The sequence below is a fragment of the Bacillus rossius genome, chromosome 10 (genome assembly GCF_032445375.1).
Source record: "Bacillus rossius redtenbacheri isolate Brsri chromosome 10, Brsri_v3, whole genome shotgun sequence".
Taxonomy (NCBI): Eukaryota; Metazoa; Arthropoda; class Insecta; order Phasmatodea; family Bacillidae; genus Bacillus; species Bacillus rossius.
Genome location: NC_086337.1, coordinates 10647582 through 10662399, shown reverse-complemented (window position 1 = coordinate 10662399; position 14818 = coordinate 10647582). Strand labels below are relative to the sequence as shown.

The window sequence follows — 14818 nt, the reverse complement described above, 5'->3', positions numbered from 1 at the left end:
ACGCTTTAATCCTATTGCGCGAGTGATATGTGGAGTGAGGTCAGGTAGTGCAACTATGTTTGCTGTCTGATTACCGGTGAAGACTAACTACTCGCTCGTGTTGACATCCACATCAGCAGTACCTACTGCAGGGGCAGTAGTAGAGCAGCAAGTGTCGTCCCACACCAGGTTGGAGCCACCAGCCGTCTCCCGACCCGCTAGGTTGGGGCGGCAACTCACAGACGCCTGGATGCCGAAGCTACCTTGGCGTATCATTCGTTCTGCTATGGCAGGGCGTGATCCTGGGCGGAGCCGTCTCCGTTGGGCAATGGCAGGGTGCCTGCAGCACCACCTGATGCCATGCCTTCTCCTAATCTGAGGTCGGTACAAGGTACATGCCCCCCAGCAGTAGTAGCCCCAGGAGTCGCAGCAGCAGTGGCAGCATCGGCAGCAGTGATAGCATAGGCAGCGGCAGCAGCGGGCAACTTGGTGCCTGTTACGGTTCCAGTGTGCAGTGTCCTGTGCTGCATGTAACGACCTCCCCGTCTTGTCCACCCACCATCGAACAGTGTTGTCAGTGTTTCGGCAGACTAAATGGTACCGAATTCTGGACGAATTATGCTGCCAAGTAGTCTGGGAGCGGCATCTGTACCGGTACAGTGCGGTACAGAGCTGCTGGCGCTGTGTTCTGGCCGTATGCAGCCCGCCAAGGCCCTTGCCAGATTTTTTTTTTTGTTTTTTTGTCAGTTATTTTTTTTTTGAAAGATTTGGAAAAAACAAACAGTAACTTTACCGTGGTCATGTGTTTATTTTTGTTTTCCAGACCTGCTGCAGATTTTTATGGTAAATTTACAACTTTTTAACTTTGAAGTTAACGATTAAAAAGTGCATTAACGGCCAGTTTCCGGTCGGCCGGTATTCTTTTAAAAATTGGAACTTCGGGTGGCGGCCATTGCGGCGAGTGGACGTTTTTATCTGGCGGTTCCCGATAAACGTTGAGAGTAACAAATAATTTCAGTGCGGGCACGTGATTTACGTCTTAAGACGGTATTAAGACATCGCTGCCACGTGATTCTGAAGATTTGGTGACGGAGAATTACTCCAAGAGGCAGGATATTCGTATCTCCAGTACGGTAGGATACATCCTGTACTGCTGACGGAGTTAGCAACGGACACTCAGTGGTCCTGAAGTTTTTTTTTTAACTCATCTCCCTAAATAGCCGAGCGAACTAACTTTTTTTTTTATTTTCGTCAGAAACTTTTGGTATTGCCGGCCATCCTAGAGGCACCGCTAGCTATCCATTATTGTTTTTTTACTTTGAGGAAATGTGTGCCTGGAACGGCCTTGTATTTTATTCTAACTAATTTCAATAAAATATTTTTTTTTATTATTATTGACATTTCTCTGGTTTATACACCTACCTACCTGACGCAAACGTTCTCTTTTTCTTCCGAGTCTATTAATTTTAATGCAACCAGTGTTCAAGGGTTTAATGTTCGTGTATTTGTTAATTATCATTCACCACTACTCCACCCACTTGGTTTAAGAGTACTCCAATACCTGCTTATTTTAAGTAGGTACACCTACATTTCTGCAAGTGCCTGTGTGTACAATAATTACACTGGATTCAGTTAAAAAGCAAGTCCACAAGGTTGTGCAAGTAAGTTACATCCAGGTTAAGCCACTAGCTGAGAATTTTATCACGCAATTCCACCAAATTTCAGGGATGATGATGACTGCATTTTAACCGCACTTCCATCATATCTCACAAATTTTCAATGGAATTAAAATTAGGTGATTTTGCAGGACAATCGACAAAAATGCTTATGATACGAAAATCATCACAGACCCACCTACGCCTTGAACCTAACTTTGCACACATCCAGGATGAAATGCTTTATTCGGCCTTCGGTGCACTCTGTGACGAGCATCATTGGAATACCGGGGTCAGACCAGATTACATTTCACCAGTCAGCTACTGTCCACGTTCAATGATTTATAGCTAGAGACATGAACACCGACGTAATTTCGCGATTTTTGACCTTTTCTTGAGAAATAGTGAATTTTGTCTTTTTCTGCAATTCGGTCGCGATTTTGCCACAAATTTGGTTAGTTATCTTCTTTCGGAGCTTTGTTACATGATATAAGATATATTAAATCTCCGGGATTTAACACCCAAATGTCAAGAAATAAAATAAGTGAGAGAAAATGCCACAAGAAAATTCTTCCGCCAATGTAAACACTCGTATCGTTCGTCCGTAACACTGTTCATAACCTCACTCTGTAACCGACAAGTAGGCCTAATCATGTTGTGATCGTGTGAATTCAGAAGTATGTTAATTTCTCGTTGGTTTTATTTTCCTGTTGTTTGATGATGCAGGGTTAAGTTACTTAAGTCTCTTTTTAACAATTTACAATAGCGAACATTTTATTTTAGTTCGTACAAATACAAAAACAAACGCAATGCAGCCCCATAGAGTCGTTGCATTTTAGCTAGCGGGGACGGTAGTTGGATATGCCAAAGAGTAGGCGAGAGAGATCAATTGCTGACATGTGACATAAATTGATTATTTCAAACATGTCAAAGATCGTGGAACGATTTGAAATCTTTTTGTTGGGTTTAACTGCAGTTGACATGCGACGTGCCGCGCACGTCTATAATCATGAAGCCGTCAGCCCCTTCCTTCCTAAACACGTGTGCGCACCGTCGCCACTGACGGCCGCGACAGCTGACACCGCCTGGCCACCGCCGCATTGCCGTTGCCGGGGCAACCACGCCGCGTCCTTGGTTGCCATGCCAACCAGCTGGCCGCCACCCCTCGCCTACCCCTCTCTCGCCAGGCCAAGCGGGTGCGCGTGCAGCCTCCCCCTCCTCACCCACCTCCGCCTGCCCAGCCGCCTCCTCCCGCCTTCCCCTCTCCCTCCAAGCCGAGGTCCGTCCAAGTCACGTAGGCCGGCTGGAATTCCTGGAAGCGCCTGTGATTCTTGCAACCCCCAGCCCTTCCTACGTCACGCCCTGGCCCTCAGGAGGGGTATAAAAGGCCGGCCCTTGGGCCAGGAGGTCAGTCGGTGCCCTAGAGGCACCACTGGCAGCCGAGCCATGCTCACCGCGCCTTCACTGGCAGCCGAGCCTGCCAGCCACGAGCCGGAGAACGTCAACCGAGCCCGCGAGTTAGTCAGTGTGTATCGGGAGACTGTCGGTACCAACCGCGAGTGTTCGGAATAAAACCCGTACCTCATATCGGAGAGTATCATTTCGGGGTGAGGGAGAACCTCGGGGACCTATCAGCCAGCCAGCCAGCCAGCCAGCCAGCCAGCCAGCCAGCCAGCCAGCCAGCCAGCCAGCCAGCCAACTAGCCAGCAAGCAGGTCAGCCCTACTACTGCAGGGAAAGGGAGACCGCAGCAAGTAAGTAGGCATCAGACGAGGGACACTGGGAGCCACTTTCAGGGCATCCCAAGGTGGGGGAGAATACTACCTACCCCTCTTAGGAACCTCCAGCCAGAAGTTACTCGCGCCAGTCAGGCCGCTCCCTTCTTATTCAGGCAGCACAGTAAAGATTGGACGCAGGGAGGGGACTCCCTCCAGCAAGAAGCAACCCTCACCTCGCGAAAATTAGTGGCGCCCAACGTGGGGCCACTCCCTTCTATTCAGGCAGGAAACTAAGGATTGACGCTTAAGGCCATTCTGGAAAAGCCAGAGAGGTAACACGCGACACAGTAACAATCGTTTTTAAACGTTAACAATTCTTTGTAAAATTATTTATTTTAGATATTCAACCATGTACCTTCACGCACAGAAATGAAATTTCAAACATATTTCGAAATAACAACCAGCCTTCTGCATGCGTGTTATCCGTGATGTGATTAAACGCGAGCGCAAAACAGCACGCGCATAGACAAAGGTAGCGCACGTCTGTTGAATAACAAACATTTGGTCGTTGACTAGTTCGTTGAACATAAACATTTTGTTTTTTAAAAAATAATGGTTTAAGCAGGACGTTTATTTGAGTGATACCTAAGTGCATGTGAATAAAAACTGTATATATATTCAGATGTAAATTTTTATTTTGAATCGCCATACCTAAAAAAGGTATTACTGCTATTGATATGGGGAAAGAATTCTCTTCTGATGGTCTGTATTCTACAGATAAATCTGTTTTATTTTGTAAGTATTGTAATTGCAGAGTCACCTGGGATCGTGAAGACTCAATATTAAAACACATTAATGGTGAAAAACACAAGTAGTCTCGCATTTCCTCTAATTCTACTGTGACACTTCAGCAAACTATTGGCAGCTGTGCCCAGTTAGCTAAAAAAAGGAAAACGGATGCTGATTGTTTTGCCATGGAAACCACAGAAGCATTCGTAAAAGCAAACATCCCACTAGAAAAACTACAAAATCCTAGTATTACAAGTTGGATGAATAAATATATTGAAGGTTTGTACACTTATTTATTTATCTAAGAATTATTTTAATTAAACTGCAGGTTATTTTAAATGTGATGTCTGGGACATGAAAAGTGTCAACTAGTGAAAACTGTTAAAAATTAACTCATTTAGCTTACCCATATTGCAATTTCTGCATTCTCTTTTTTTTAATTGTACGTTACTTGTTAATGCTGTTTTTAAAAAAAACTGTATATTTTGCTTTTCTTCCACAGGTTCTTTAGATCTGCCATCTATTAAGACTTTAAGAGAGAAATACGTCCCTTTATTAAAGGAGGAAAGAGCAGCAAGTTTGAAAAAAGAAGTTCATGGGAAGTCTATTTGCATTTTAGCAGACGAAACTACAGACAGAAGAGGAAAGTGTGTGTTTGTTGTACTGTTTCGTCTGTTGGAGCCTACAGACACACAGAAGACCTTTGTGGCCGGGGTACATTTTCTTGAGCAAGCTAATGCAACACACTGTGCTCGAGCAGTGTTGGACTCAATGAAAGAGTATGATGTACATGTAAGGTCTTAGTTGCACCCAGTGGGTCGTTCGGGTAGCCCCACCCGGTAGCTGCCTGCACGCCGTTGGCTAGTGGCCCCTCGCGCGACGCAAAACTGTGGCGTCTGCGAGGTGCCGGGGCCCGGGGGGAGTCGGGAGGAGGCAGCCACTGAGAGAGGACGGACTTGCGCTCATGACGCCTCGCTCGCGCGTGGATCCACAGTCGCACGACACGCGGTGTTTGTGTTTAGGAGTAATCCTAATAAATGGGTTCAAAAGTACGTAATGCACGTTATTATTAACTCGCCTTCGGTAATTCCCGATAAATGGCACACCCCCTTCCCCTTGTCTGTTGGGGGCGGGCGGTACACCAGGGGCAGTAGCACTGTGCCGAGGCACAGTGACCAGGACCCGTCAACGGAAGCGAAGATCAGCCGTTACATAAATTATGATTCGGTAGTGGGATTTGTAAGTGACAGTGCTCGGTACATGACAAAGTGCAGTAGTACTTCTTTGCAAGTAGTTTTGGGTGATCAGATGCTGCATATTCAGTGCTGGGCACACAAATTGAACATTGTTGGCAGCATCTGCCCTAAAGTGTTGACTGAACTAAACTCTGCAATCGGCAAGATTAAGTCAGTATTCCTCAACACTAGGAAGAGGAAATATCTCTATTCAAAATTTTTGATAAAGAAGTATCCAAATGAAGAGAAAAATGTCACTCAGTTTCCCCTGCCCATCTTGACTCGGTGGAACAGTTGGTTTCAATCTGTGATATACTCTTCCGAGTATATTACAGACATGATTGAGTTTTTTACTTCCGAGGATATTCAAGATTTGCCAAACGCAGGGATTGAATATTTCAATTCTTTGTCACAAGTGGATATAAAAAAAATTATACTGCAAGCTAATTTTGTGAAGGAGCATCTTCAAAGTTTGATCAAAATGATTGAGCACTTGGAAGCATCCACATATGCCACAAGTCACACACTGGTCAACAAACTTGTACTCATCAAAGAAGATTTGTCTCTAGCTGCTTCAGGAATCTTCAATACTGAGACGGCTGCTGCACTCGAGGACATTGACAGCAAAGTCTGTCAAGCTGAAGTTAAGAACGGACTTCAACGTGCAGCATCGTTATGCATAGACAAATTGCAGCTGTTAATGGCCACAGATCCAACCAAAAAGTTTTTTGAAACTCTGGGAAAAATGTTTGACCCTTCAAGAATACTGCTAAATGAGGTCAACAATGAACTAACTGTGCTCTTCACAAGTCTGCCAGGAATAAAAGACTTGAACCTCACGTGTACCGACATTGCTTGAAGTTACACACGAATGAAAGACTTGGTTAAAGAAAAAACACGAGATTCGTGAGCGGAGGTGGTGGACATTCTTTTCGCTATGAAAAATGAATTCCCCGAGTTTGCATCTGCTTCTCTAAAAAGTATCTGGATTCCATGCTCCAATGTAGATAGCGAGAGATTTTTTTCATCTTACAATACAGTTGTTACAGACAGGAGGCATACTCTGTTGGACAAAAATGCAGAACTAATGACGACACTGGCATTTGAGCAACATGAATGATGAATGAATTGTTAAAAAGTTGCATTTCTCTGTTTTCGTTAGCATCTGTTCCTTGCGGAAAAAATTCCATTTTGTAAGTTATTGTCTTAATTATTGGTTTTATAAATACTGATAATTTGCAGTTTATATTATATAGTTGCAAATTTTTGTTAATGAACAAACGTGAATTCTGCTTCTTATTTATGTTGTTCTACTTTAGATTGATTGTATTATGTTATTAAATGCATCAGAAGACTTGATTATTACATTATAAGTTGTATTACTTGATGTAATATTTTTCTCTTGCTAAATGGTCAAAAATATGTTTCACCGCTTTTGGTTTTTTTTAGGGATGGGTCCTGTCGATTCTTTGGTGCTGCGATTCCACCGATTCTGCCAGGAATCGGAACCGTCGATTCTTCCTCCAAGTTTCAAGGAATCGTATCGTATTTAGTATGGTAGTAAGCACTCTTAATAATTTAGAAAAAAAAAGTTTTTTCCTGAATGAAACCAGCGATTCCTGCTAAAATTACCGTTTTTTTCGGCCAGAATATTGTCACAATATTTACGTAACTCACCTTGCACTTTGATTTCAAAATACGGTAAATTACGTAATAGTTAGGTATCTTATATCACGTTTATATTGGTTGCAGTTTCAGTTTATACAATTACATTATAAAAGTAGTTAGGATCAAATTAAATATTTGTTTTCCAAACTCTAGAATCATAACCGTGTTTTAACTTATTCCGTGTTGAATTACACAATAGGTAAAGAAAGGAAAATAAACAAATTACGAATGCATCATCTCATCTAGCCGAGTCCGCCATACTTTAACGTTGTAAACAGCAAACAGAGCGTGCAACACAACAAAAGCAATACTATCTATCGTAATTTCTTTTGTTTGAAGTTTTAAAATGGTTAAAATTGGGTTAAAACACATAATATATCATGGTATTTTTATTTAATATAATAATATATATAACTAGTATGTCTGATTAACTTTTTTTCATTTGCTTCGCACATAGATGGTACATTTTGACACGGCTGAGCACTTGCTACATGAGATGAAACACGAAAGCCTCCATATTATCAAATACTTTATGACATGTTGTAACCTCACTAGGGATGGGGCGAATCCTGATTTCCTCGAATCCGAATCCTAACTCAAATCCTCGACTGGAATTGCCGAATCTCGAACCCGAATCCGAATCTTTTAACAGATGATGTCCACATATCTAATGTAAGTGAGATGTATTCTGCTTGCACTAAAAGTCCCTTGACTTTATCACATGTAGTTTGGTACATTTCTGGTATAGCCTAAGTGTATATAAAGACAAAAAATTTTTCTTGAGAAATTTCAGTTTTAGTACAGATTAGCGGTTAGGATTTTTTCTATAAATAAGCTAGAGGTCTGCGAGCCTAAGAATTTTACTTCGAGCCGAGCTCGAGCTTTTGTGGTACAGTTACACTTTTGGGAAATTATTTTTATCTTAAACTTAGTATAATGTTTGAATAAAGTATTAAAATGAAGTGGGCTTATTAATTTTGGGTAAGTATTGACAGTGTGTGTTTACATTTTGCACTGCTAGAAAAAAATAACATTTTTTTTCCATTGAATCTTACCTGTTGCCATTGGTTCATTAGTAACTGATATCATCCAACTAACATAACCAAGTATATGTTTGTGTAAATGTAACATATCTTTGGGAAAATTTCATCCTTGTCAATTTTTCTGGAGTCCTTACTGAGCTTCAACAAACTTAGCACCAAAAATCATGTTGTTTGAAAAGTACATTCACATTGTTTCAACATTTCCACTTTTCAGCACAATAATTCTGAGAGAGATTGTCAGAGTATTAAATTCTGTTCTTTAATCTATCATGCAGAACAATAATTTGTTCTGCACGTTCAGGAGTTAAATTAGCTCTACGATTGGCGATAGTGTTTCCAGCAGAAGAGAAGCGTCTCTCGCTGGCAACCTGCTTGGCTGGAATGCTTTAGTAAAATTGCTTAACCCCAAAATTAGTGTCATAAATATCTGTAACTGGTCATAAGTTTAATCAATTGAAAGTAATAAAAATAAAAGCATTTTACTTCATTCAATTTACACTTGCAAAAAAACATACACACATAAACCTACATGGAAATTAAAGTCTTTTTCAATATCCTGAAATCTGAAATATGTTTACTCATGTCATTAAATGTACAGCTGTATTGAAGAAGCCGATTTTGCCAATATTTAGTTGAATCGGCATTTCTGCCGACTTCCGATACAGTACGCTTGTTAATTTTCGGCCGATATTACTGAAAAACGAAAGAGACTGACATAACCTAAAAATCCACGAGTACCATTTTCACTTTTCGTAGTAGTACTGCATTCTTTCACATCACATTATTTCTTAGCAAAATGTGCCAACCATACATATCAAAGTTTAACATCCTTTTTTTTTTCCAACAATGTTCTTTAATTTAATATGTCATAAATAAATAATACATTACTATCACGGTAAATATACATCTCGGTTGTTACGGTAAATATAGTGCAAATATGGTAGCCATCATGCTTCTGTAGTAATTATGGTATTCTACAAAGAATCTTTAGTTCTTATTATGGTAATTATCTTAAAATATCTATTGGCTTTGTACTGTAGTTATGGTACATCATCCATATTTCTTCGTATATTGTTGTTCATTTGTCTTTTCTTCATATTTACGTTTTACGTGCGCCATAATTTGAGACAGAAAGTTTCAGAAAAAATTTTAACGGACTTTATATCACACATTTAATGGCGTAAATGATGCGACCTCGGGCAATTTAAACGCTTTATACGGAAAAACCTACCATGCGGGACCTCGTAAGTGAGTTTTACTGTATTTTTTTTCCCGTAAATAGTAAAAAACCGAATCCTTTGACGAATCCTATATCAGACCCGCCGAATCTTCGAATCCCTAGGATTCGGCGGATTCGGCGGATATTGGATTCGGTCGCCCCATCCCTAAACCTCACTTTTGTTCCTATTAACACGCGTGGTTACAATTATTATTTTTCAAGAGATTAGGTCAGTTTATTTCTACTATAGTATAGTACACGTATTTCTGTGATGTATATAACTCGTTTTTGCAGAAACACGTGAAACGTGTATTAGAAATAAAAAATCATGTCTGAAGTGTGGAAACATTTTACAATCTACCCGTTCGATGACAAATTTGCAATATGCAATTATTGTAACACGAAAATATCTCATGGGCCAACAAAAACCACAACCAATGTATTAAAACATTTTCGGACTCAACATAAGTGGGACCTTGGTTTGGGGGACTCCAGTGAAATTCATAATGTACCATAAGATTCTATTTTTGATTTATATACTGTTTTAATATTTCAGTTTGTTTTGTAAATACACCTGAATTCTCATTTCTAGAAATTGATGAAATTATAACCTTGTATTGCTTATGAATTAATTAGCATAATACAAGCAGCTGAGTTCTCATTAGAATGGCACTAAAAACTTTGTCTTGAAATAGAAGTTTGTTTGGAATCATGGTATATTGTATTTTTCCTTTAAGTTATTTAAAGATTAGGTACATGGCAATTTTTTTGGTGGAATCGGAATTGGAACCGAACCTGAAATCGAAGCATTTTTGGAATCGGAATCGGAATCGGAATCGAGAAAATATGGAATTGAACCATCTCTAGTTTTTTTTAACACCGCTTTTCAACCTTTTACACACCATAAAGTTCATGTCCCTATTTATAGCCCATTGAAGATGCGCAGCACTGTAAGAGAAATGGCCTCTTGCGAGGTGACCGATTCCAAATGTTCATTGCATGCATTTCCCGTCACAATGTTCTCTCGCTAACAGATTGGGATGGACCTACATTCACAGGCTGCCTCAATTTCGGTCAGGTCAGGAAGCGATTTTGAATCACAAGCCATGAAACTCATCTCCGGTCCCTCTGTCAGGATTTGTTCCCAACCACGATTCTAACATCGTGTCTCATGGCCACGTGTAGTACATCACTGCTTGTAGACATATTGAACAGTCCATTGCGAAACACGAACAGATCCAGCAACTTTACGCACAGATAGCCATGGGCACGGTCAAATACGACCACCTTTTGCCACTGTCACATCCTTACATCTATCCATGTTGAAGTACACTGTCCGCTTGAAACATCAATGTCTCATTGACCGCTACTGCCTTATACTCACGTAGAGGGAGTATGAGTGTGTTTGAGCATGGGATTCGTTCTCTGCACCATCTGAACAAGCTTAACAATCCATCTGTGCATGCGAACTAGGGTGACTAATTTTTTTTCAATTGAGTTGATCAATACTTATAAGAAAAAGATAATTGCGTATCATCATGTAGAGTTCAATTAACTCAACATTTAAATTGATTCAATTCTTTTAACATCTTGCTCAACTTGACTAGAGTTTTTGAGTCTCCATCTAGACATAGTAAAAATTCATAAAAATATAAAAAAAATATCTTAAGTTGAAGAAACAACTTTTCAGGAGAAAAAAATAAACAATTTTAAAAAACTTACACCTATTTAAGATATAGTTTTTAAAAGTCAAATTAAAAAAAAAAAATATTATAAAGTTAGAACTAGTTATCAGCTGGGCCTACCTGGTTGGGCGCAGAGAAGCCGTCGGAGTCCAGAGGCCTGGACGGCTGCAGGTGATCGCTCCTCCGGCACTCGGCCTGTGACAGTCCCAGGAGATCCCAGTTGTTCTGCTCCAAGGAGCCCACGCCCGGACAAGCGTACTCTGGGCTCTGTCCCTGCAGTTACCAAGCCAACACCACTTCACAGCGGCCACTCAGCCACATCACAACTTCACACTGCAACTTCTTCATTCAAAAATCAAAATTAAAAAATACATTTTTTTTCTCCTTCCATATTGGGGGTGAAACTATTTAATTAGAATTCAGATTCTAAAACTAAATAAAAAGACACAGATCAACCAGCACAAATTCTGATTTAATTTTAACTTCTAACTGCCAAATATAAACTTAAAAATAGTAAATGTAGTTCTGTGAATTTTCACTATTTTTGGTACTTTATACTAAACTGTTAATGAAATATATTATTTTACTACAGAATTGTACAAATATCAAAAAACTAATACAGACTATCCAAAATTGAACAAAAAAAGAACTTGAAAACAGTCTGCAAAATAATTATTAAATGATATATGTTCAGTAATGTGCTGAAAAAAAGAAAGGGAAAGAATTGTGGCACCATTTGCTAGTATAAGTTTTTATTTGTTCAACATTTTTGTTTTAGTTTTATTTTGCAATTGAGAACCTCTAGTCTTTCACGTATCAAATCATGGTGTTAGTTTTCAGTTGTGGCATCTGTTCACTAATACCAAAGGTAAAAATCTTCTAGGTAATAGTTAAAAAGAAACACGAGAAGAAAAAAAAATTAGTGGAATATTCCCCAGCAATCCATATGTCACATGTCACATTTGCTGCACAGGTTTGGCAGTACAGAGAGCTTAAAAATGGTAAGTGACACACTTTGAAAGCAATGTGAGTAGTTTTTCAACCAAGCATTCAAAAATGGTATAAATGATACAGTTTTTCATAAAGTTCTTTTTGACTTGCTAGACAAACAGATAATTTCTAATGGGTTTCCCTGAATTCACAGTTTCCTAACAGATTCCCCAACTGTGCCGCGAATCAGTAACCTCTTGGCTAATTCAAGGATTCACCTTAATTTTATAAATTTTTTTAATCTGATTTACCTAGCTAACTTAAATTTATTTTTATTACTATACTCTCCAACTTAAACATTGCTGGACTGGTTTCAATGTGTGTTTCACAGAGCTGCACGCTGATGATCCGGCAGTCCCATGTTAATTCAACAAGGCTCATCCTTTTCTCTTCGCTCCTGATCATGGCTTCCATGTAATACCTCTCCCTCACCGTGACCCCGGGCGAGAGTCCTCGGAGTTACTGCTTCCATCAGCCCCTACTGAAGCAAGCATGAGCTTTTTAAGATGTCAGCTGAAGTTGGCGACTTTCAGTCAGGCATGAAGATCTTGTTCGCTAACGCCAGGACATGCCAGAGGCCATTTTATTCAAGTTCCCACTTTGCCAGCTTTCCCTCCGTACCCCTTGTCACCTGTGTTTTACAACACTGTGCTTCCTAGAACCAGGTGTCCGGAGCATTGACCCGTTGACTGTCTCTAGATACAGTTCCGCTGGTGGAACAAAGCCACGCACCCCCTGCCCACCCCAATGCGCTGCTAGCGCATCTCACGCGCAACCTGTCCTAAGACCGAGATAGTTCTTCCTCTTCCCGCCAGGTGGCCACTGCAGCCAGAGTCCCAACTATCAGCTACCGGCCAGTCATTAGTTTCAGAACCCACGTGCACCATCTGCCGGCAGTCTTGGGAATCACTGGGCGGCACGGCTCAGGTCTCTTTTTTTCTGGGTTCCTACTACCTAAGGACCTATGGCTAATCAGAGGGTACTATCTCCTCCCTTCTCTTTGGCATAGCACTGCCCCTTTGCACACCCCCTTTTTCGGCACCAGGGAAGTCACCTTAAGGGGCCCGCCTCGTCAGGGGTGTATGTGTGTTAGTGAGGCGGGATGATAAGCTAGACGCTCGCTGGTATTTATAGCACGGTATCGCCTTTAAGCGCAAGGCTCTGAACTGGTGCGCAGTCTTCTCGTCGTCACAGGATAACTGTGAAATTTGAGCGGTGACCGTAACATTATATTGCGTATAAATGAAGATAAAGGTGTAAAGCAAGTCCCTTAAGTGCTTTCAAGAATCTGTACTGGTTGTTTTACACATAAAAATTACTCTGAAAACATGCCTTTTAGCCATTTTAACTCTTCTAAAAATACATTTTAAAAACTTAATCCGAAATCAAAAGTACTTTTCAGCCCTCAAAGAACTCTTAAATGCTTTTCATAAACAGTCCCCACTCACATATCTTGAGTAGTTTTGAAATTGTGTTGTTTTTCCTGAAGCTCTGCACACCGTATGTGTGCCCAGGTAGGCGAAGCCCTTAACTATACGAGCTCCAGCTGGCTAGCGGCTGTTACCTTCCAGTGCGCGAATGAGCTAGTCACTGACTCGCCTTGCAACATGGAATTCGTGGTTGCGCCGAGATTGAGACCGATCACTACCTGTGGTGAAATGTAGTTGCTTTTGCGTGTTGTCTTGTTTGCTTTTCTGTTTCGCAGCAATTAAATAATGCCACTCCACAGTAGCATTTAATTTCGGTTCCGCACGTCTGCCTCAGCCGTGCTAACTTGATCTTATATTCAGTACTAACTACCAAATGGTAAGTGATACGCCTTTTATTTTGGCCTTCCTTGCATCTTTTGGCTTTCCTCACTTTTTCATATGGACTCACTACGCTTAGTGTGTCTCTTGTGTAGTGTGGATCTAACTGTAACACCCCCCCTCCTTCCATATCATCCCCTTGGGGAGACCGGCGGTCTTACGCGTCCTCCGATGCAGGAGGGCTCAAATCATAAGTCGGACATCCCCTCATCTTAGTGTTGTCTGACGGCTTGGTTGGACTTCACTACGCGGTTTATCCATCATAAATTTCACAGCTGGCAAGGAGACAATTTTATAAGAAAAACTAGGGAAACTAAGTAATAGGTCATTCTAGCACCTATGTATTTGGTTAAGTTAATATTGTAAAAATAAAGCCGTAATGTCACTGCAGCCGGCCGACAGCTCAGTTCTTAACTTCTGTGTGTAATATCAAATTTAATTTTATCGCCAACTCATGGCGATCTTTCTGTTCAAGATAATTTAAACTCCTGTAATGTACTTATAAAACTGCTGCAAGACAACAAGAATAAGAATAATAATCATTAATATAATAAACTAGAGATCAAACCTAAACATTTGGTTGTTGTCGCTTACATACTCTCCCCGTGGGTTACCTCTACAGAATTTTATTCCTGTACTGTATTTTCTCTTGAAACAACATAACAGACCAAGCCAGTTAGTCTAAGATTCACAGTAACTCTGCAGCTAATGCTTGTAGGAGTTAAGCTAAATTTATTTGTCACTCACTCTGCTCTGGCTATGGGTTTTCTGCACATTACTGTGTTTCCTTTACGTGGGGCAGCACATGCTTCCAAGCCTGGTTTGTTATCAATGATAAGTTAGAATTTATTACACCCAGAGTGGAGAGTTTCACAACATCAAAACAACTCATGGCTGATTAAAGGTTTCCTGATTTGCCTGGTCGGGTGGCCACCCTGTCATATTCAAATATTCCTGATACAAAAATTAATTCCCTGCCTATCTGATCTCCCTGACGCTTTCAAAATTCCGACATTTCAAAGATTTCCAG

The 14818-nt window shown here is 40.7% G+C and overlaps 1 protein-coding gene across 5 annotated transcripts in view; it reads right to left on the bottom strand.

Moving 5' to 3' along the window:
• LOC134535777 (uncharacterized) overlaps nt 1–14818 on the bottom strand; it is a 192054-nt gene that overhangs the window by 157737 nt on the left and 19499 nt on the right. For all 5 annotated transcript variants that reach the window (XM_063375030.1, XM_063375029.1, XM_063375032.1 and 2 more), the window contains exon 5: nt 11111–11263. In XM_063375030.1, coding sequence (XP_063231100.1) covers nt 11111–11263 — 153 coding nt within the window. The remainder of the gene's footprint in view (nt 1–11110; nt 11264–14818) is intronic.